This window comes from Corapipo altera, unplaced genomic scaffold (assembly GCF_003945725.1).
Source record: "Corapipo altera isolate COAL_440 unplaced genomic scaffold, ASM394572v1 75, whole genome shotgun sequence".
In the NCBI taxonomy this organism is placed as follows: domain Eukaryota; kingdom Metazoa; phylum Chordata; class Aves; order Passeriformes; family Pipridae; genus Corapipo; species Corapipo altera.
The window spans coordinates 11,607,597-11,631,935 of record NW_020884887.1 but is presented as its reverse complement, the minus strand read 5'-3'; the positions used below and the strand labels follow the sequence as shown (position 1 = coordinate 11,631,935).

Genomic DNA, 24,339 nt, shown 5'->3' with positions numbered 1-24,339 from the left:
AATGTATTTTGTTGCATAATTGCAGAGTATTGCTTGTAATGTGTTTGCAAATGTGATTTCAGCCACCATTGTTTAATATCTTTATTTCATATAAATACATTTATAGCTTGTTGCTTGTGCCTTTCTGTATGTATTTAGATGTGGCAGCTTAGGACACAGAAATATTGGCCATAAAAGCTCTAGGATATATGTAGGGCAATGCAAAATCATTACTCTTATTTGTGATAAATGTGATTTATACTCGAAGTCCCGTGTAACTCTAAAGCACTGAGCTAATTTATAAATTAATACAGTGTTGGTTTAGTTACTTAAAAACTATGTAAGCTGGTTTTCCTCTAAAACTCAGTAAACCCCAGATGTATTTCTCCTGGGACAGAGGAGAGCTGGCTTGTGGTGCAGGGAGGGTTATGGCACAGGGCTTTGTTATGGAGCCAGGAATCCCTTTTTCCCCTCCTCCTCTTTGCATTGAAACAGTACAAGTATGTTGATGTACAGGAAAGCTGGAAGGAGGGTGTTTTTAGAGAGGAAGATTTGCTGCCTCTCTCTCATGGTCCATGAGTGGGTATGGTAAAAAGAAATAACCTAGAAAAATGCTTCTTGCAAAGTTACCAGGAAAGACGCGAAAAAGAATGAGAAAAATGGAGTTAAATTTCAGTATTAAATACTTGGCTGCAGAAAGTGATAGAAATGTCTACCTTGGGTACAATATTTTCAGATTGCAAGGGTAGGCTGAAGGTTGGATTAAAACCTATAATTCTGCAGACTTAAAGAATTGAGGATCTTTTTGAAACCTTAATTCTTTCATGATGCTGATTTGTGTGAAAAGTTGAGAATTGCATTAAACCTGGAACTGATAGATAATCAGATTTATTAGTTAATGTGTTCTCTGTGAGTAGAAGTGAGATCCCAGCTGTGGTGATTATCACTTTTCGAAGTTTCATTGCTGAGGAACCAAGAGCCTGGAGTAGAATGGGTTGGTTTTGAAGGACATATGACATACCCATGGGAGGGTCATATGGCATATGGCAGGAGACAATGTTTAAGTTGGTTTACACATGTTGGTAAATGATTGGGTGGGGTGTTAGGCTGTCACCTGCCATTCTGGGAGCATCAGGAATCTCCGTTCTTCTATTTTACAGCAGTTTTCCCATTCAGTGAAGTTTGTAAGTGGGTATGGGTTATCTTTATCCATAGGTTTGAGAAATACATGGAGCAGACATCCCATATGAAATCTAACTGAAACAGGAATTAACCTTCTGAAGAATTCTCAGTATATAACATCTCAATTAACTGTCTTTTTGTTTCAACAGGAATGCCCAAGGAAAAGTACGATCCACCTGATCCACGGAGGATGTACACAATTATGTCCTCAGAGGAAGCAGCCAATGGAAAGAAATCACACTGGGCAGAGTTGGAAATAAGTGGTAAGAAACTGAGGCATGGGCCTGAGTTCTAAACTCGTTGCAAGTAGCATGGGTTGGGACAAGAAGTGTGGAGTGGAGTCACCCACCTTGAAGTGAGCCAGCAGAACACCAGGAGAGCAGCTGCCAGCCTTGGGTGTGGAGGGGGGAGTGTGGGGTGGGATAACATGGGGAGCTGTAGGAGAACTAAGCTGGGGCAGGTGGGGAATCCCCACATGTAGAAAAGTTGTGAAGGTGAGGGTATGGGTGTGAGCTCTTTGTGTTTTAAGAAGATGGAATGAGTGACAGCATGAATTTAAAATCTGATTTGTCCAAGAGAAGAGGGTGAGGTTGGGGTTGATCTGTAGGTGTGTGTCAGTGATGTACTTACCGTAAGTGATGGAACAGCAATGTGTTAGTCCATGACATAGTTTCTATTGAAGCAGAAATTTTCTGTTTAAAAGCAGTTGTAGATTTTACTTTGTTCTTGAGATTAAAGACAATCCCCAAAGCCTCCAGGATCTGTGCAAGCTTTGAGATACTGTTTGACTCTTGGATCTTTTCTCGAAAATAAGATAATGCTCAGAATTTGTAAGCATGAAGTTGACTGATGTGGGACACCAGTGTCACTTGATTTGTAGAGTAAATCCTGATTTTGCTGCAAAAAGTGTGTTTTACAGGGCAATTCAGGCAAATATTTTAAGAATTAAAAAATTTTTTTGTGATGTTTGAAACTTAGGCTGAATTTTGTTTAAATATGGAGGTTCTTTATGAGACTGAAAAAATTGGCATGTGGTATTTCTAAAAGTCTGTTCAATAGAGAAATTTATGGAAGAAGGAATAAACATCCAGTTCATCACATTGTGGAGAGTCTTTCCATCCAGTTCATTGAATCTGTGTCTTGCTTCCAGTGGCACGTGCCTTACCATGTGAATGGCATTCTTTACTGAAGGTTACAGATGCAGAAACCCAGTTAAATGCTGCTTCAGGAATCAGCATTATATATCGGCATTAGGCTTGGAATCCTCTTGGACATCTGCTGCTCTGCATAGGAAGTGCATTAAGTGATGGCTCTTTCCTTTCCTGCCCGGTAATCTCACTGCAGGCTCATTCCCGACAAGAGAGGGAATGAGAGGGGAGAGGCTGGATCAGGGATGTGGATTGGAAATCCTGTCAGCTACAAGGGTTTCTTTGATCACAGTCACCTGTTTGCATTGGGGGTGGGGAAGAGGTGTTAATTCAGTTTTAAAAATGCAAAGAACTATTGATTTGTAGTTAAAACCTTTCAAAAGGCTTCTTAACGAGCATTAGAGCAGCATCAATCCTTTAAAAGCTGAAAGCATTTGCCTTGCAAAATAAAGCATGCAGTGTTTTTATTAGTTGTTCACACTGTCTTTTTCTTGCAAAATACTTGGCCAGCTAATACAAAAAGGCACAAATGTTTTAACTGCTCTTTAAATCGCTGGGCTTTTTTACTGCAGGGTTTTTTATGTCCCTCACTTTGTTAAAGCTTTACTGGAAATGATACCTGTGTTTAAACCTTTTGCCACCAGGGCCTGAGTCCCAGATACACGTGTATCAGTGTAACTTTCCTCAGGCACTAAATATGAATTCTTTTGTTTTGAAGAAAATCATTTAAGGAAAAGAATTCTGAAGTGTGTATGTTGGTATAATATTAACCAGACTGTTCTTAACATCGACGAGTCACAGTGGGATTTCTAAAGTAACTTTTTGCCTTGGACAAACTGGTGTTGATTCTCCTCTTCTAATACTTTTGGTGTACAGTGAGATGACTTCTGTAAACGAAAAAGGATCTCCTCCTTGGGGAAAAAAATCTTGGAGAGAAGAAATGTTTTGAGACCTTCCGATGATATCTCACATTCCTTGCATGTGGCAATGTAAAAATCTTGATTCTGTCACACAAATCCATGTTTCCACCCTTCAGTTTATACAAAAAATCATACCTTTTTTTAAATATCTGGCAATAGTTTATGCAGCTTTTAGTTGAATACCAGATGGAAATCCATGTTCTCAACTAAGCATCTTAGTCACCCTAAATATAGTGTTTCTATCTGTTCTTGGCTGGATTAATGCCATAGAATAAAGATTTTTGGTTTGAAAGATGTGCAGAAATAAGGGCCCCAAAGCTCTTTCATCTCAAACATAAAGCATAATTGAAAAAAATCTGTTTCTTACACCTCTGGTAATTATTAAATCCATGGTCAGCTAGTAAATATGTCTTGTCTTGTATGAAACTTGAGAAAGATGTTTAAACCTTAAGTATTAATTGGGAAAAACAACATAAGCATCCCTGGCAATACACTGTATTGTCTTGTGTGTTGAAAAAACTTTTTATCTATAGAATTGGTGATTAATGGGATTTTCATTGAATAAAATAATCATGATAAAACCTACAACAAAACCCTAACAAAACTTCTCTCAAATGTGTTATTATTGCTAAATCTAAAATGTTCTATTTTCTCTTCCTTCCTTCCACAGGGAAAGTGAGAAGCTTAAGTTCATCGTTGTGGACACTGACCCATTTGACAGCTTTGCATCTCAGTGACAATTCCTTATCCCGTATTCCTTCAGACATTGCCAAGCTTCACAATCTGGTATATCTGGACTTGTCCTCTAATAAAATTCGCAGTTTACCAGCAGAGCTCGGAAACATGGTGTCACTCAGGTATGTAAATCTTAACAGGAGTTAAAATTGGTCTTTAATTGTCTTTGTAGCAACAGTTTAAATTTTAGCATAAGTAAATTCCCCCTTCCTCCCTTCTTATCTGTCTCCTGAATACTTGCTGTGGTCTATGAAGCTACAGCAGTGCTGGTTTTCTGTGATCTCCTGTTCCAGTGTATGACAGCACAGAATGAGCCTCAGAAGTGCTTGGTTTGATGGCAGTCACCTATTTTATATTTATCCAAGTCAGGTTTCCTTTCAGGCATCTTCTTCCAGACTCTTTTACAAATCTTTTATCTGGTGTTTTTCTCATAGAGTAACTGATGCACCAAAAAATTTACTTTTAACTCATAGTAAGGTAGGAGAGAGGTCAGATTAAACATTTATAATCCTGTTAACTACAATTTTTAGTGATTATTCCTAACAATAGTTCTTATTCTGTTTATTGTATAACAATTACAACATATCTAGTATATCTCCTCCCCACCTTTGCTATGATGTAACTGCATTCCTGTGCAAACTGGGGAGGAGGAAAAAATGTTCTAAACACAGCTTTTTGTATTTTTTTTTTCCCTTCAATTTTGCAATGCTGAGATGTGCAAAGTTAGCATGGAATGAAAACTCCTTTTGGAATTGAAACATGCATAGTGATGCCTATGCTGATTGTACTTAAGGCTGCAGTATTTCACTTTGTAGAAACACTGTTATGTAAATATATAAATTATTTATATAAGACTAAATATTTGCAGGCAACAGTCTTTGACCCAAAGGAAGAGCTTTATCTTAGGTTTATTAGACAGTTGCCAGTAATTGCTTTCATTGCTGTTAATTTTGAAGACACTTATGAACAGCTTTCTGAAATCCAGAAAGTCTAAAAGTAATGAGAATGTTATTAGAAGTAAAGACCACAATAGAGAAATGGACTGCCAGCACAGCTTTCATAAAACTGGAAGCAAAGCAAGTTTGTGCATAGAAATATCAGTCATTGCATTTTCTTCTCCTTTAGAAAAGTCTGCTCTGTTGGGGAGGATTAGAGTAGCTGATTAAATTGGTACTAAATGCTCAAATTCCAGAGCAGTTCAAGTCTCAACCCTGGAGGCTGAGCAAAGAGATCCTGCTTTGTGAAGCATAATTGGCAGCTCTGTTTTGTAGTGTGTTGTATAGTTGTTTTCAGCTGTGAAGTAGTCTGTTCTGAGTTCTAGTTCTTTGCATTACTTTTTCTGTTAAAAGCAGTTATTGGTAATAGGTTTCTTCCCTTTTTTATCCGCTCCTGGGGTATTGTGAGCTAGTAACCCTAAATTTACTGGAATATTCTCAAATTCATCTTTGTACTTCATTAACATCCTTTCAGTCTTCTTCCTTTTACAACATTTTTGTGAGTGTAATGCCCATGACATGGAGATGGCTCAGCAGTGTGGAGTCAGCAGGAATGTCAGAAGTCATTACACCTTCTGCCCAACACTCCTCCTGATTTATTCTGGCTGTGAGGCTTCAGCTCTTCCAAGTTTCTTTTGAGTAAAGAAGGCTAAATCTTGTAGATGTGAGATGTGTAGCTAAGGTCTAGGATCCACACTAGTTTTCTGTTTATGACCTAAACATAACACTTGAGGCCAGGTCTCTGGATGTGAAAAGCTGTGCATTAATCCACAGCATTCTCTCTGTCTTCAGTAACTGCAGCTGGTGTGTGGTTGCTTTTCACTGTGGTGAAGGTGAAGAGAAGCCCATAAGCACATCCTATGTGATAGTGCACACTGCAGGTCTCAGCTGGGCCAGGGTCTTATGTTTCAGGCTGGCTCTTACTGCAGACACTTCCCATGGCTTCTGGGAAGTCGTTCAAACTAACTGTAATTCAATGCTGGGCATTGCTGATATCCTGAGCCACAGAAATCATTTGTGCTCTCACCAGTGAGAACTGATAACAGCTTTTCCAGCTCCCACATCTGGAGCTCTGGGTTTGGTCTGTACAGCAGAGCTCACCCAAGGCTCCTTTCATCTCCCTTTTTACTGCAGGTAGTTGAAAAAAGAGGTGTCAGAGCAGTAGGATTTCTGATCTTTACAGAAAGAGGAGAAAAAATAAACACTGTAACATGTTGTCTTGGAAAGCTCAGCTGTAAAACAGATTCTCTTGATATGCTTGAAAGAACTTGAGTGCACCCTTGGTACATTTGCAGATGACACAGAGTTGGGTGGAAGTGTCAGTCTGCTGGAGGGTAGGAAGGCCCTGCAGAGGGATCAATGGACTGAGGCCAGTTGTGTGAGGTTCAATAAGGTGAAGTGCCAGGTCCTGCACTCTGATCACAGCAACCCCCTGCAGTGCTCCAGGCTGGAGGAGCAGTGTCTGGAAAGCTGCCTGGGGGGAAAGGACCTGGGAGTGCTGGTTGACAGTGGCTGAGCATGAGCCAGTGTGTGTGCCCAGATGGCCAAGAAGGCCAATGGCATCGTGGCCTGTGTCAGCAGTAGTGTGGGCAGCAGGACCAGGGCAGTGATCATCCCCTTGTACTTGACAATGGTGAGGCCACACCTCGAATCCTGCATTCAGTTTTGGGCCCCTCACAACAAGACATTGATGGCTTCAAATGCTGTTATGTAGAAATCTTTTAAAAGAGTTAAGATAACTCTTGGCATCCAGATTTCCTTTTTTTTTTTTTTTTTTTTTTTTTTTTTTCTTTTTTGTTGCCCAAAAATACCCTACAAGTCTCTAGGCACCAAGTTGTAAAAACTTCAAAGCAGCAACTTCATATTGACTGTGATTCTATGAAAGTCTTCACTGCTTAGTGGGAATGTATTTGAGAAAGTGAAAAGCTCCTAACAAGTCCATTTACTTTGCTCAATTTGTTGGGATATTAGAATTCAGGACATGAATTCTGTTACTGTCTGCATATTGGTTCTGTCAGTTAAAAAGCACATATTTTGTCTTAACCCTGAAATTATGAAAAGAAAACCACCCAAACCAATGGAAAATTACTGTTGTAAATGACTATTGCATGGTAATGTCATAGTTCTAATCATGCTGCCACAATCCTGGCTTTTTTTCTTATTTGTTTTCAAATAATTTCCCTTTATTTGGTCTTCAGTCACAGCCAAACTGTTTCATGATCTGGTTTGTCTGAGCTGTTACTGCTTCATCACTTGTAGATATTGAAGTGTTTTATTACTGCTAATGTTTGCAAAATGTCTGACTGTTTAAGATAAAGCTCCTTTCCTCTGTACTTTAATAATACGTGTTTTGTCTGTGTGTGTGTCTGAGTACAGCAGGATTTCCCCAACTATTGCTGTTTAGTCTTTCAATATTGTGGTTTGCAGTATATTGATTCTCTTCTGGTTCAGTTGTTGTACTGTACTGCTGCAGACAAATGTTACTCTGTTTTCAGCCCTGTATGATTCTTGCTCTGTCTACAGGGAACTACATTTAAATAACAACCTGTTACGAGTTTTACCTTTTGAGCTGGGAAAACTGTTCCAGTTACAGACTTTGGGTCTGAAAGGTATTACTGCTTTCTTTTTCTTGGTACCCATGCTTGTTTAGTGATATCACTCCTGTAATGGCTGTAGACTGCCAGTTCATAAAATGTCACTGATTAGCAATCCCAGATGCAGCTACTCACTCCACATTTATAAATACTGTTATTTAGGGATTATTTAGAAAAATAACAAGTTTGGCAAAGCAGTGCACACATAAAGAGGTTTACTTCTCTTTTTGCAGAGTGAACAGAAGCTTTCTGTTGCTTGCATAGGGTTTGAATGCAGTGGTGCTTTAACTAAGAAATAGTTTGTAGTTAAATGTAGGTACATCTCGAACCAGAAAGGGAACATGCTTTGTACAGCTGCAGAGCACTCTGCTGTTTATGCAAGCACCAGTTTAAGTCTTTTGCCTTTTTTTTTTTTTTTGCTCTGAACTGTATGGATTCTAGCTATAAAATTGCTGACCTTGGGCAATTTCAGTCACAAAATCAGGAGCACTGAGGAATATAATACCTCTAAACACTGTTGAGTCTCAAAATCTGTTTTTCTCCCCCTTAAACGTGGGTAATTGCAGTGTGTGTTGTCCATGACAACTCTTGCAATCTGCTTATGTTTGGCAGATGGCAGAGTCTCTGCTCAGATCTGCCTGGCAGATAAACTGATGGTGGATGTTTCACTCAAGCCGAGCAGAGGTGGCTCCTGTGTTTGGGCTCATCAGCTCAGCCTGTGTGTTGTGCCACACCAGTTTTACACTACTCCTTGGTCCAGGGACCACCCCTGGGAGGTCAGTCAGAAGGCAGTCTCAGGAGGGGTTGTGGTAACTTCACTAGAGCTATCCAGTGTTTTGTGGGATTGAAGACCTGAGATCTGAAACCCCAGAATAGTTCATAGTAGGTGCGGTATCTTTTCTCCCAGAGGCCAGCTTTAAACACTGATATGTAAGTTTGTAATAGTTCTGTATATTTTATTCAATATTCCTGTGAATTGGTTTGCAGGAAACCCACTTACACAGGATATTCTGAACCTGTATCAGGAACCAGATGGGACACGAAGGCTACTGAACTATTTGCTTGATAATTTGGCAGGTACTGCAAAAAGAAGTAAGTGATCATTCTTAAAACATTTATTTCTGCTGTGTAAAATATATGTGATTATAATTTGTTGTATCTCTATTTTAAAATGTTCCCATAGTTTCGACAGAACAGCCACCTCCAAGATCTTGGATTATGTTGCAAGAACCAGACCGTACAAGACCAACAGGTACTGTAACACTGGAAGGGGTTTTCCTTTCTTCTTCCTTTTTTCCTTTTAATGAAAGCTGTTGATCTTTACTGGGGAAAAAAAAAAATCAGTGCTTAAATTAACCAGTCATCTCTGCAGTGCTGACCAGTCAGCTGAAGTCGTTCTGTCCCAGTTGGAACACCTGTTCCAGATTTACCCATGGTTTGCTCTGAAGTAATTTCTTTTTAATTAACGTCCTTCTCACAGGAATTGAAATTGTTGTCCACAATTAGTTAAATAGTGGAATTTTAACAGGCTTAATTTAACACTTGTTGAAGAATAAAAAAATGGAAGAATATGAGCATAATTTCCAAAAAACATAGTTGGGGTTTTTTTTAAGTAACCAGTGTATTATCTTTGACTGCACTTTTCTTGCTGTTGGGATTCAAGTAAGTTTAATTCTTTGCTGATTTTTTTGCTGCATAAATTGTCTAAAATATAGCCCTTTCTATTTACCTGCACACCAAAAATTGCTGTATTTCTCAGTTACTGCAGTGACCTCTCTTTCAGGGCTGTTGCACATTACTTTCCCCTGTTGATTTTATTAAGGCAGTTGCTTCAAAGCTCATGCTGCAAATGCAGCTTGTCTTTTGCTGTCACCTGTTTATTTGTTTGTTTTCAAAATGCTGGGCTTTAAAACAATCAGCCCCAGATTGTTTCCTCAGTTTTCAGTATCTTCAAACAATGGTCTTGGGGTTTTTTTTTCCCCATGTTTTAGAGGAGCTCCAAGTAAGCTTCCAGTATCTCATTGTTGTTCAAGTATCTCATTCCTTAAGTGCTTCTGAAAAGCAAACAAACCCCAAAAAAGCCATGAAGCAAACCCCTAAATCCATGCTGCTGGATTACATGTCAAATTGCCCCAAACTGTCTCATTATTATATTACTCCTATTTCAAAAGAATACAGAGAGTAGATGTTTCATGTCTTCTGCCTGAATTGTAAGCTTTTTGAGGTGGAAATAGCTGGGGGGTTATTTTGCCTATACCTTTTCTTTGTTTGAAGAGATCCTTAGCCTGCTGTTACAGTTTGTGATGGTAATAATTAAGGTAGGTTTTAAAGAATCTTAATTAAAGACTTGCAGACTTTTATATAGCTGGCAAATATAAGTGTTCAGATACATTTACCTTGGTTTGGGTTTTTCACAGTACAGCACCACTTAGCAAAAAATATGTTTGTCTGCTGTTTACTGCATTAATCATGTAAGGGGTGGGGGGTGTTTGTTCCCTAATTTAATGCTAGAAAACAGATGCCAGAAGTCCAGAGTTGTAATTTTTCTCCCTAGAAAGCCTGACAGTTTTTCTCAGCGTAGATAAATATGCTGTGTTTTGGTTGGAACAAATGAGGCACGAATTGATGAATTTGCAGAAGAACATAACTGTATAGTTTTTAATATATCAGTGTGTAATTATTGATTAAAATCACTGTTCTGCAGCCTTGTTCTCTGTCATGTGTTACAACGTCCTCTGTGACAAATATGCCACCCGGCAGCTGTATGGCTATTGTCCATCTTGGGCCTTGAACTGGGAATACAGAAAAAAAGCCATTATGCAGGAAATCCTGAGCTGCAATGCTGACATCATAAGCCTGCAGGTAAAAAGATACACCATTCTTTCTTTCTATTCCCATGTACCGGGTTTCTTCACGTTAAATATATTTATAGTAAACGTTCTGTTTTCAAAACGTTGTGGAAACAAAAGGAAAAAAGAAGCGATGGTTAGAACGTTGTTTGTTGCTTGACATCAAAAGAATGCTTTCAGCCCCCGCAGTTGGAATGGGAACCAGCAGCCCCTGATCAAAGAAATGTACATGGGGGTGTCTTTGTGCCTGTGTGTGTATGTGGGGCTCTAATTGACACATTTTCAAATAAGAGGCTTGAGATAATCATAACTCGGGGGATTACAGAAATCCATTTATATTTTCTTAAAATAAGGATATTGCTCTCAAATTTGCATTCTCTGATGCACTTAATTCCTAGATTTCTTTTTTCCCTTAAATCTAATTTGAAAGTGATTTACACTTCTGAAGAGTCTAAATAATATCAGTCTTCTGTGTTTTGCTAACAGTACATTCATGCTGTTCTGCCTTATAACTTTACAGGAGGTTGAAACGGAACAGTACTACAGCTTTTTCCTGGTAGAGTTGAAAGAACGTGGCTATAATGGATTCTTCAGTCCAAAATCTAGAGCTAGGACAATGTCAGAACAGGAAAGAAAACATGTTGATGGTTGTGCAATATTTTTCAAAACAGAAAAGTAAGTGATGTGTTTTGTAAAACCTTCTGTTGTCTCTTGCTGTCTTTCACATAATTTCTCAGGTCAGTCTAGAGCTCAAACAGTTTGACATTAATTGCCCTTTTGTAGCCATGCAGGGTTTCTTGCAGAGCAGTCCTACCCCTAGAAGGAGTGGTCTATGTGAGAGAAATCATTCTGTGTAGAATTAGCAGTAAAACATTTTACCTTGAAGTTTTCTTTTAAGGTGAAATTTCATTTTGTTTGAGCATTGCTGGTTTGGGAGTTCACTAAATTATACTTCAATTGTTGAATGTCTGTGTCCCAACCATTAGGTGGTAATAATAAAAAAGAAGAAATTAATGAAAAATGAAGGAAATTTTCTTGGTTTTTTTTTTTAGTAAAGGAATTTATAATCCCCCAAATTGCTGAAATAAGACCTCAGATGGCATTGACTTTTTGATGTATTAGGCTTCTGGTAAATTGAAAGACAAAGCACCTGGTATCACTCCATGCTTCTGTAGAAAAAAGTAATCATTTAAGAGCTGTAGATAATGGTTGTATCATATTGCACTTGCACAGCTGTTTGGATTTGAGGGTAGTAATGTCCCTTCCATTCCTGTGTGTCCACAATTAGTGCAGGTGCCAGTCTTGATGCCAAGTGGCTTAATAAAATTATTTAGTCCCTCTCTATTAAACCTGCATCTTTGACCTCGAAACTGATGCAGAATTAAAAACAAGCTTGACTTTTTTATAGTGTCTCTCTCAATAAAATTTTTTAATTGAAACTAAAGTAGTATAAAATACATGAAAATTGCTAGGAAAACTATATCCCTTGATTTCAGTTTAGGATTTTATGAACTGATGTGACTGGTTGAGACTTTCACATCATAAACATGTTTGAGATTCAATTAAAAGGTGAATTATCTATAACGTTTCCTATTGTATCTGGCTGCTGAAAAAAGTATACATGATGTTTTTTCTTTCAGATTTACTTTGGTTCAAAAACATACTGTTGAGTTCAATCAACTAGCAATGGCAAACTCAGAAGGGTCAGAAGCTATGCTGAACAGAGTTATGACAAAAGATAACATTGGAGTTGCTGTACTGCTAGAACTGCGAAAGGAATTGATAGAAATGTCATGTAAGTCCCTTTTAATTTATTTTTTTAAATAGATTCTATTTTGTAAATGAAAAAACTGATTTTTGTCATAGTTAAACAAGAGAAACTAGGTTCTGCAAGTGAATATGGCTTTGCACATTGTATGTTCAGACAAATTTATTCCCAAAGGAGATTTGGGGAAAAGTCACATTGCTTAAATTATGAAGATTTTTTCCCCCACACTTATATTTTTTAAGGAAAAAAAGCTATAAAGACTTGAGGTTGAGTGATTTTGTTCTTGGGTTTTTGGTGGTGGTTTTTTTCCCTTGAAGTTTATAAGTATCAAAGAATTGATGGTGTTAGTTGTGTGTATCTGCATCATTTTAGCTTGTTATTTTCTTTCTGTTGTCATATAACCTGTTTGTTCTGCCCTGTCATTCTTAATTTAGGAAATGTAAATTGACTTTATAAGTATCGCAGTGGGAACCTACTCAACCTGTGTTATATTTATCCAAATGATATTCTGTTAATTCACATTCTAACAAACAAGCCTTTTAAAAAACACTTCTAGCAAAGAGAGGTAACTTGGAATATGGATAACTTAGAATTCAGAGCTCACTGCCTAATAAGATACGAGCAGTGCCTGTTTACTGTCACAGCCTGAGGAAAACATGTAATTTTTTAGAACAACACTATTTGCCTGTAATTAGGTTATCTGTTATTTATGTTAATTCACAGTGTTCTTGGATACATAAGGATCACATGTAACAAGATGGTTGATCTGTTAATGGTCTTGAAAGTGAAATATCATTCCTAATGCTTTACATCCACTAAAACACTTGGTAGATATAAGAGGACTTGTCTGACCCTCTTGATTTGAATGGTATTAACCCTCTTGAAGTCATACTGGTATTTTATGTTTTGGTTCTCTCAAACATTTTGTTTAAACTTCAGTAACACTGTTTTCTGTTGCCGACCACGTCAAGTAAATAACTGATTTTAAATTTTAGCTGGAAAACCACATCTTGGGATGGAAAAGCAGCTAGTTCTTGTAGCTAATGCACATATGCATTGGGACCCAGATTATTCTGATGTGAAGCTGGTTCAGACTATGATGTTCCTGTCCGAGGTAAAGAACATTATTGATAAAGCTTCTCGTAGTCTCAAACCTGGTGTTTCGGGAGAACTTGGAACCATTCCACTTGTACTGTGTGCAGATCTCAATTCTCTACCAGACTCTGGTAAGAGTTCTATTTCTTATTCTTTAGACTGTTTCAAGTGTGTAACAATTTAAAGTTCTTGCTTTTTTAAAGGAGTTTTCAACTTTGAGAATGCACTGTTTGATAATATAAGCTCTAAAGCTACTATGAGAATAGAAGTAAGAGAGAGAAGGTAAAACTGTTTAATTTGTGAGTGACTTTATTGTTATGCAGTAATATAGCTATGTCGGGTCTTTCAGAAGCATTTCCCACTATTATCTTAAAATACAGGAATGGAAAGGAAAAAAATATCTTCCAGAAATAACTGGAAACATGAGTGTGTCGCTGATAATTGGGTTTTCTTAATTGTAAGTGTGAGAAGATAATTTCTTATCTTTAAAGTTACCACCATACAATCATTTTTTGTAGCCCATTTTTTGTAGAGCTTCTAGAATTCAGTATATCCCCTTCAGACAGGAACTCTTCAGAGCTCTTTATTAACAGGGAACTTTATTTTTATACTTGGTGGCAACTTCATAAAGTGTGAGAGAAGAACAGCTTCAGTGATTGCCACCTTGGCTTTCTCAGGTACCCAGCTGAAGTGCTGAACTCAAGAGCCATCCTTCCTTTCTTATTGATGGTTGTTCAATGTAATAATCTCTATTCTTGGTCCCCTTTCCTTCGAGCTTCATCTTGGCAACTCTTAACATCTGTTAGGGTTGAGAGGAGCAGTTACTGCTCAGCAGGACTGGAAATTTGATTCTTTTTGATCCCAGGAAGCCCAATATCTCTAGTGGCAATTGCAGTTCACATGTCTCATTGTCTTCAGAACAATGAACTGCTTCTTTTACCTTCAACACAGTTATTCTGAAACTGAGGCACAGTCACAGTTTTCCATGACACAAGTCTTGTCCATTTGGCTTTGCAGCCCCTTTAAAGTTAACTTTATTTGAAGTAGAGTTTCAGAAGTTGGCTCTTTTGCAACACTTTAGCTGAAGAACATTGAAGGACAGGACCTGAGCATAGAAGCAAGGAGAGAAGGAAGCTGACTGCCTAGCACTGATAGAATTTTACTTCTGAATTTTTCATCTTCCCTTTCCCAACCTATTCCTTATTAACCTTCTCATTTTTTTCTAATCAAAGCACACCTCTTTATTTTAGGTGACATTTACTCATGATATACATCGTCCTGTAATATTTTAAAAGAAATACTGTGAACTGTATTGTGTACATGTTAAGGTTTTGCTTATATAAAGCATAAAGTTGCATGTAGGACTTCAAGAACCTAAATACATTTATTTACTAAGTGACTGTTAATCCCATCCTGTGTGTATGTCTGTCTCTTAATAGGTGTCGTTGAGTACTTGAGCACTGGCGGAGTGGAAACAAACCACAAAGATTTTAAGGAACTGAGATACAATGAAAGTCTCACTAACTTCAGCTGTAATGGAAAAAATGGGACAACAAATGGAAGAATTACACATGGTTTCAAGTTGAAGAGTGCCTATGAGAATGGTCTAATGCCTTACACAAATTACACATTTGACTTCAAGGTAAGGACTTGGCTGGTATTTCGGAAAAGTTTTTTCCAGTTTTAAGTGTAACTAATGTGATTTGCTGTATGAAGTTGAACAAATAAATTAATCTGTTTGTGCAGCTAACTAGATTCACCAAGTTTATATTTAAAACATAGCAAACTAGAATGCCCAACACTTTGGTCTCCTGGAAACCAGATTTTCCTTTTTCTTTTTAGTAACTTGCAATAGATTTGCAAGAATTGGAGTGCTGTTAACCTTCCCTCTAAACAGTATTTTAATACCCCAAGCTAAATGACACAGTACAACAGGAGCACTTAAGCTGTCAACTGCAAGGAAATAATCCATGTTGCTTCTGGAAAACTCTCAGTTCTCTGTTGCCCAGTGAAAACAAGGATGGCTTTTTTCCTCCTCAAAACCAGAGCCAAATGGGATTTGAAGCTCTGTAGGAGGTTGGAAATTACATCCCACAGAAGCATAGCAGCAGTGATACAGGGTGGGCTTTTCTTTTGTTTTCCTAATCTATATTGAGCAACCCATGGGATATAGGAAGAAGAAATCTCCTAAACTGATGATGTGCTATAGAGAAGGAATGGGATATTTCAGTTACCAGTAACACTGAGATCACCTCTTGTTTGGGAGAATAACTTTAGTCATGAATAAACACTAACAATGTTTTTTTTCCCCTCTTGTTTTAGGGTATTATTGATTACATCTTCTACTCTAAACCTCAGCTAAACATACTTGGCATTCTTGGACCTTTGGATCATCATTGGTTAATAGAGAACAATATAAGTGGTTGTCCACATCCACTCATCCCTTCTGACCACTTCTCACTTTTTGCACAACTGGAGCTTTTGCTGCCTTTCCTGCCTCCTGTAAATGGAATCCATCTCCCTGGCAGGAGGTAGTCAAATACATTTTAGAGGGCAACCTCAATCTAACTTGTACAATTGTAAAATCTGAATATAGAGGAGTGAGGTATGGCCAACAGGGATTTTTTTTTTCTTAATAATCTTAATCTTAAATCTAATTATTTGCTAAAGACATAGTAAAAGCCAGGTGCTATCAACAGACACAATTCTGAGCCCAATATACTTTGTATACTGTTCGACAGCGATCGGTGCATTTGCACCCTTCTTTAATACGTTACAATTAACCTTCCTGTTTCTGTTATCCAACGTGACATTTTCATGCCTTGAAATAGGGAATTGTTATACAGTGTATTCTCTTTGCACAGTTATCTGTAGCACTACTTTTTTGAGGCCAGTAGGAACATCCACAGAACATTCTCCGTACTTCACTCCCTCCTTTTTCAGACTTGTTTGTAAAATATAGAATTTGAATTTAGCCTTTATTGATTGTATATGAACAACAGAAAACCTGATTTATGAGATTTTGTACTTTAAAAAAAAAAAAAAGAAAATTCAGATTTGGAAAATGATTGTATTGTAAACTAAGGCTAAATTTTTATCTGTTTTCATGTGTTATAAAGGCCAGCTTGTAAAAGAGGTTGTCACAGGTTTTCTCTGCTAGTGATTTGCACTGTTAGGGTTTTGTTAGCCCTTTTATACTACTTTTTATGTTCAATTGAGAACGTTGCTTTCAAAATCCAAACCTATAAAATCTTAATATCTTACAGAGATAACTAAATACATTCTGTCTATTTCTGATTTAAAAAAATAAAAAAAAGAGAGAAAAGCATAGAGTTCTCGCAGAACAGATAAGCTAAGCAGTGAATATAAGTAGACCTGTATGGATTGGAAGTTATTGCTGATGTGTATACACTCAGATATTTTTCTCATCTCTAACTTTTGAAGTAAAATCTAGGGATACTTGTGTACAGCTTCTTCATTTCTGTTTTAAATATTTGTCCTATCTCCACTGTGCCTGCTTAAATTTGTTCTCAACTAGCACTGCCTGTGCATGCAGAGAGATCCTGTGCATCCTCTTTTATTTTTTTAAATAATGTTAACACTTGTGAAAATTTTATGAAGATACTTTTGTATAAGCTGTGGCATCTTTTTTTCCTTTGTGAAGCATTGAATATCACACTTTGGAACATGTTCAGGTTATGGGTACACAGTTTCTAGCTTCTAATGCCCATGCACTGCTTCTTTCAGTGTCATTGCACAGTGCTGTTTTTCCCACTAAGAATTACTATCATGTGGATTCTCTTTCGTTTCAGTGTGTTCCTCAGTTTCAGAAAGTATAATTCCTTGAAGATACAAACCTAGCCCTACATTTTCTATTAATGAAGCAGTGTAAAATAAATGCATTTTCAATACAGGTCCCAAAGACAATTCTTCAGATCATTTTTTTTTTAAAGTGACCAAGTCTTATTTTAAAGTGTCAAGCAAGACTGAAGTTCTGGTGTACCCTCAGTGCCATTTGTGTCATGAAGCCAAGTATGTAACAGCTTACAAATTTAACTTGTCTATTTCTATCCTAAAAGGGAGAATTTATCATCTCCTTAAACTAATACAACTTGAATAATCAATGTAAAAAAAAAAATAAATAAAGGAGATAGAGAGCTTGGTCTTAAACAGCTTTTGTTTCAGCTGCGGGCAGGGAAGCAAAAGGACACTGAGCATTAAGAGAAAACTTTCTAAATATTGTGAATTTTTTTATATATAAGAGAGTGAATTGGTAATAATGATTCAAAATTTTATTGAAAAGTAGTCAGCACACAAGTGTGCTCAAACCGTTCTGTTTTAAGCTCAAAGTGAAAATTGCAAACAGTTCGGATGTGTAAAATGTACATTTTAAAATTTCAATAGGAGAAATCTTGATCTTGAATCCTTGTCTGGGACCTGATCTCTTGGGGTTATTTTGTTTTGGTTTTAGTTGTAAAAACACCAAACATGTCCAGTTTATAATCAGTACATTGAAATGCTGGTAGTATTGCTGTAGTAGACTTAATGCGTAGTGTTATTTTTTTTCTGTTTGTTTTTTGGGGTTTTTTTGTAAAGTGTGAATAAAAGGTGTTATACTCATGTTTCCTTAATGATGTCTTGGTAATGTACATCATGACAATTTCCAGTAATGATGAGCCAATTTAGCTTGTCAGACTAAGCAAACTATTTTTCTTTTCTGATTATCTGGATTGTGTAAGGAGTCCAGAAAGCTTTACAGAAGGGGAAGGGAAGCACTTACTCATTTTGTATTTTTAGAGGGGGATAATTTACTTTTATTAGATGCTGGAGCTTGAGTGCACTTGTTAGATTCTAAAGGTTTGAGCTTTATCCAGTATGTGTTCTCCTCTATTGCTTAGTCTTAAAAAAATATTTGGATTTATGACAGCATGTGAAAATATGGCCCCTTGTGCTTTTGGAGACACAGCTGTTCCTGCTGAGTCACCTTACGGTCTAAGGGTCCATTTGAATAACTGTTTCCTCCAGCTTTTTTATACTGTCCATCAGGTCCTGATTGAAAACCCACTGAATCCATTGAAGACACTCCTTTGACTTCACTGGGTTTTAACTGGACTGCAGCTGTGACTCGGGGGCTGAAGGAAGGAAGGAGAAATGTTTTGAATATAGGGAAAGACCAGATGGCACCAAAACAGAGCTGAGATTTAACTTTGTCAAACAATCTTTCAAAGAAAACATATTCTTGTGTCAAACAAATCTAACTCAAAAGTCTCAATTTCCAGCTATAACATAGAATAAGGCAATAAACCGTGTCTTCACAAAATCAAAATGTTTGCTTCATAGTTTTTAACATGCAATGGTTATTTGCAATATTTTTATTCAAGGTGGTTTTGGGTGTTGCCATAATGTACCTTCAGTGTTCTTGTTGTAAAAGCACATACAGCAAAAGTCACAGAACATCCTTGGGGTTGAAAGGATTTATTTAGGTTAGACCAGGCTTTTTTCCACTTAAAGTACACTCTGCCATATCTTGTCTAGTTTTATTTACATTTACCAAGAATTCTGGGTGTCAAAAGTGTAAATTGAAATATACCTTTAACTAAAAGAATTGATTAGAGTACAAGACTAATACCACAAGTTACTGCTTTTATCATAACACAAATAGGGGGGAAAGGAGCATATAAGTTGGTGCAAGTTGTAATTATTTTGTCCTTTTAGCAGCTTTAAATTAAAAAAAAAAAAGGTAAAATTGGCTAGCATTTGACAGAACTATTTTGAGAACATTGTGTGCATCTTTGTAACTTTAGCAAGTCTCTCAAGGTGGTTGTTTTTTTTTAGAACAGGCTTAGAAAATACCTTTATGCTTTGCTTTTTCAGCCACACAAAACCTGTACGAAAGACAAAATAATTGCAACACCATTGGGGGGAGGGGAGAAAACTAATTACACTGTAAAACTTTAAAAAAGTTCAGTTAACCGCTTCAGTAGCAAGCCTTTCTCATTCAGCCAGACACAGTATTTTTTAGTATGTTAACTGCTATTCTTTTCCTTTGGTTGCATAAATTTGTAACACTTAAGTGTCTTGGTATGTTTAAGTAGTGTCTAAAATAGAATATCTTAGTCTTTATTCACAGTACTTCTGTATAATGTGTAATGCACTGGACTAACTCTTGTTTACCATTCATGTAACAAAAACCAGCACATTATCTGCACTAAGCTCAAAGAATGTTGCATTTGTCTATAGGCAGCTCTTCAATAAGATAAATGGGAAACTGAATATGGTCTGATGGTAAACAAGGGCTTTTACTGTTCTCTTCAGTGGAACTTTCTTCTTGGTCAAATTTTAACTAGTTAGTATTATATTTATATACAGGGTCTTCTTTTTCTTTACCAATGTATTTTCCTACTCATAGCTGACCAATAAATCCAATATCTGTTTCAAACCTTCTTGAAGTCTAATTCATATTTTAACTTGATTCCTAAAGCTTTTCCTGAAGAGTTGCACATACAACCAAAGTGAGTGAAGTGTGAGAAGGTACAATGGAAGCATGTAAGGAACTTGAGAATCCTAGAAATATTTTTCTGTTACTTTGTAGATCTGCAGACCAGATCACTTGGGTTTGGTTTGCAAAGTGAAGTGTGTGATCAGTAGTGAGCTTGTGGAAAACCTCTGTCCAAACCTACTCAGATCTCAACCCTGTGGCCATCTTCTGACCTTCCCAGGTCAGTTGTGCAGTGGAGATCCACAGGTTTTGTCTGGGTCCTGTAAGACCCCCCCCTCCTTCCTTCCTCTTCCACTCCAGAAAGCACAAAGTAGCCTTGGGGTCTGACAGTGGGAAGGGATTCAAATACTCCATTAATTTACCACGGCAGGGGAACAAATTGAATATTTCTTCCATATTCTTTTTCAGAAATCAGATTCCACTAATTCCTGTCTTTAGTTTATTTTAATCCTGCATTCTTTGGCAGGGGGTGCTTCTGTATCAGTGTCTGTGTAACACTGCAGACCCTTGTGTTTGATGGGATGTTCCCATCACTGGCAGCAGCAAACAACAAACAACTGAGCACACAAGACCCCTCCCTGGTCCTGCAGTGCTCAAGTTGTTGCTGCTGCTTTGCTATGAAAAATAAATGATCTAGTTCAGCGTTCCCGAGAATACCACAGGCCCCAGAGTTTTCAGCTTGTTTGTAGGTTTGAAATGTGCTGTCTTGAAGCAGCTGTAAATCCCCAGCAGTGTGATGAGTCCATTGCAGACTCAGCAATGATTTCTCTTTGGTTTTGTCTCGTGGGTGAGATGTTAATTCCCGTCACATTTGCAGGGTTGCCACTAGATGGTGCGGGAAACACAGGCTTCACCAGCACACTGCATGAACAGATAGGAGTGCCATCCACAGAGCGTGGCTTGTAGAATTTTTCTTAATAGTATTTTTGGGAATTCAGGCCCAGGAATGAATCTTTTCCAGTGGCAGCAGTTGGTTTGGTAACATCCACACCAAATAAGTATGGGAGTTATAAATCCCGCTGTCATTATGGGAATGAAAAACACCTACTTGGTCCTCAGTGATAAAATCATTCTGTAGGGCCTTTGCTTGCTGCATTTAATCTACTTAATGTTACGTTTTTAGATGAGTACAGTTGTTACATGGTTCCAAATTGGAGTCTACAAGCTCTTAAATACTCACTTGCCAGGTTAGCAAATATTATTGGGGGAGCTGTCTGTAGGGAAGCTGGCCCAGAATTAATTAATGGAGAGGCTGGTGACTCGTCAGGGAATGTGCACAGAGAACAGCATCTCTCACTCAAAGGCAAAGGACTGAGTTGAGCTTGTGTCCTGTGATCCTCAGCCAGGTAGGAGAAACACTGTCTTTCTTTAGCTTGCAGTAAAATAACTACAACTATTTTAATACATTGAATTGCTCTGGACAGACTCCTAGTTACTGGTCCTTCATACTCCATGTCTGCTGGCTCTTCGGTGATAGAAGAAAAATTGAATTTGTGCCTTCTAGGATGGGAATTTCCAAAATCAGTGCAGTTGACTGTGTGGTTTGGCTTGTCTTTTCTACTGATATTGGTAGAGCAGTGGAGCCGTAAAATGTGGAATTGAGCCTAAAGAGAGGAAAGGAGAAGAAACTGAGAAAAAGGTAAGTGGAAAGGACAAGAATAAGAAAGGTACATGGATTGACCTTTTGGGAGAAGAAATACTTCATTAAAGGTGAATATCTGGTAATTTCCTTGCCTTTCATCCTCCCCTCCTAACCCAAAGGCACTAATTGTTTGCTCTCTAAATGTTCCTTTACTCTTTTTGTATGGAAAGCAGTACAACTAATTAAGCTATAGGGACCTTTGGTGCATTTGAATATTTTCTTATTCCAAAATAATATTATAATATTCTCACAGATTATCAGTTTTTAGTAGATAAAATGGTTATGTTGTTAAATCTTCCCAGTGTGTCAGTGCACAGTATGGATTTCTGTAAAAAATACTACATGTTATTGTAAAAGAACATACATTACAGAAAATAAAAACATATATACACCCCTCCTGGGTTTTAATGACCACAAAGATTTAACCTTCATCTAAGTGCACCTTTTTCTTTTCTAATTAGTTGATGTAATTTTTTCTAGGTTTTTTTCTGGCTGGCTTCTGGGTTTTTTCTAGTTAAAGGCACAGGTTGTTTCCCTATGGGTACCAAGAGCAACTTAGCAGTAGTTTCTCCACTCTGGCTAGTGATATTGATAGCTCTTTGGAGGCTGAATTTATTGATTTCCCTTCTTCCTTTTAAAAAATAGGATGTAGGTTAAGAGCCTGCTGCTAAAGAGGGCAAAGGCCTCTTGTATCTGAAGACCTGACCTAAACCATGTGCTGGTTTTGCTGACCCTGGTAGCAAGGCACAACCAAGCCACAGATGAGACGTGGAAAAGCCTAGAGACGCACAAGGATTTCTTTTAACCATCCTCAAGCATTTCTTTTAACCATCTCCTGCCCTCCCACCTCTCCCAGATAAAGCAGTGGGAGAGAGGAGTGCTAGGAATTCCATGTGGGGCGAAGGAAGGTTGTAGCCAGGTGAGGGTCAGTCTCTTCTCCCAGGTAACAAGTGACAGCATGAGAGGAAACGACCTCAAGGGGAGGTTTAGGTCAGATATTAGGGAAAATTTCTTCATGGAAAAGGTTGTCAAGCATAGGAACAGGCTGCCAAGGGAAGTAGTGGAGTCACTATCCCTGGAGGGATTTAAAAGACATATAGATGTAGCACTTGGGAACATGGTGGGCTTGGCAGTGCTGGGTTAATGGCTGGACAGCTTTCCAGTGAATAAAAGCAACCATATGCAGTAAAAAGTCTACATCAATTGCCCAGTGAGAGAAGATCATGTCCAACATGTTTCAAACTGCTGCTTGATTTTCATGAATTTATGTATTTTCATTCCCTTCGTAGTGTTTTAAGTCAATGTGTGAGAGATCTGAAGGTTTATCCTGCCTTAGCTGCTCTCTGAGGGGCTGTGCCCCTGTGTTAGGAGGGGCTACTCCTGCAAATGCTTGCATGTAGTAAACTAGAAATATTTCTGGTGTAAGTTTAGGTAACAGACTACAGAAAGGGCTGGGATTACTCTGTGTAACATTTTCTCCCTTAGGTGGAATTGTTCATCCAGGGACCAGTGAGGGAGGAGGGAGACAAACAAAAGGTAAGACCAAATTTGGGTCTTGGCTCAAGACGACCAACAGGAAATTTTCCATTGGCTCCACTGGGATTTCACTGGGAAAACATAATCAGGAGTACAAACCATGAAAATACCACGTGTGCATGTGGAAAAGGTTGTCTTCCCTGAGACCTGCCCAAACCCACTGAGGCACTGCAGGCAGGAGGGTGAGTGTCTGACCTTCACCACCCAGTGTGGGGATTCACATTCCACTGAACTGAGTTTGCATTTTTGCTGGGTCCAGCCCCAAGTCTTTGGCATGGCTGTACAATTTAATTAAGCTTTCACATTTGATGGTGTGAAAACTGCAGTTTCAACCAGTTACATCATCCTCAGTAGTCAGCAAGCCTTTTCGTTACATTTGTCCATGTATTACTCATGTCCTGTAGGAACTAGTTCAATAAATAAAGAGGAAGAATCCCCTGGCATTGCAACAGTTTTACCTCTTCTACCTCTGTAATTCTTTGCAAGCTATGAACAATATAATTATTTTTTCTTACAGGTTTGGCTAATCTTACAAATCTTTCTCTAAGTAAGAGTTACTCCCATTCTACAGAAAGCAGAAGTAAAAAGCCAGCAACTTGCTGAAGGTCCTGGGTGTCTGAATGGCAGAGCAGGTCAGACCTGCAGTCCCCAGCTCAGACTCCAGGGCTGGTTCTGCTCCCTCATGTCCTGCAGGTGAGCATCATGCCCCATGAGCTGAGGGAGCTTAGCAAGGGGGAAACTGCTCTGAATTATTCAGGTAGATCAAATGGTCTGAAGAGGGTACAGAGCTGTGGCCGTGTCCTGCCCAGAGCTCCTCTCCACAGCAGGCTGAGCAATGTGCCTTCAAGTCTGTCAGGTGGGTTGATTCCCTCCTGTCCCCAGAAGAAGGAATACATGCAGTGCAGTGCTTTGTGTTCATAGTGATTTTAAAAATACTGTACTGCTGGCCTGGAACACTCTGTACAAGGTTCTGAGGGCAGTGACTTCTGAAATATATCTGCAAAGGCCCTGATCCATAAAGATACCCAAGTCTGTGTTGTCTCTTGCAGTACAATGGAGCTGAAAGACCTTGGGAGCTCATGTGGGTCAGGAGGTGAGTGCTTGTACCAGGAGCAGTAAAATCTTTTACTGTGATCCAAGCAAGAAACACGTCTCTTAAAAAAAAAAAAAAAAAAAAAAAAGTGTGACAAACTGCTGTAAATGCAGTTTAGACTGTTGGTGAGAAAGGAAAGAATTCTATAAATGCTAATTACATTGTTCAGTCTGACAGACTGTACTTCGCAGCTCTGACAAGTCTCAGAGTCTGACAAAGTTGGGACAGACCATGTTAAATACTACTATTCCTGGAAGAGCAGTAAAAAGCAAAACAATGAAAACATTTTGAACTTAATTTTGAA

The 24,339-nt window shown here is 38.2% G+C and overlaps 1 protein-coding gene across 3 annotated transcripts in view; it reads left to right on the top strand.

Annotated features, from left to right (window-relative positions):
- Window positions 1-19,704, top strand: part of CNOT6 (CCR4-NOT transcription complex subunit 6) — a 33,646-nt gene extending 13,942 nt beyond the window's left edge. For 2 of the 3 annotated variants that reach the window (XM_027643113.1, XM_027643114.1), the window contains exons 2-12: window positions 1,311-1,424; window positions 3,900-4,086; window positions 7,483-7,568; window positions 8,541-8,645; window positions 8,737-8,805; window positions 10,258-10,415; window positions 10,923-11,077; window positions 12,043-12,197; window positions 13,166-13,396; window positions 14,705-14,907; window positions 15,588-19,704. In XM_027643113.1, coding sequence (XP_027498914.1) covers window positions 1,313-1,424; window positions 3,900-4,086; window positions 7,483-7,568; window positions 8,541-8,645; window positions 8,737-8,805; window positions 10,258-10,415; window positions 10,923-11,077; window positions 12,043-12,197; window positions 13,166-13,396; window positions 14,705-14,907; window positions 15,588-15,800 — 1,674 coding nt within the window. In that variant the 5' untranslated portion in view covers window positions 1,311-1,312 and the 3' untranslated portion in view covers window positions 15,801-19,704. The remainder of the gene's footprint in view (window positions 1-1,310; window positions 1,425-3,899; window positions 4,087-7,482; window positions 7,569-8,540; window positions 8,646-8,736; window positions 8,806-10,257; window positions 10,416-10,922; window positions 11,078-12,042; window positions 12,198-13,165; window positions 13,397-14,704; window positions 14,908-15,587) is intronic. The other variant, XM_027643115.1, reaches the window with a different exon arrangement.
- The last annotated feature ends 4,635 nt before the right edge of the window (window positions 19,705-24,339 follow it).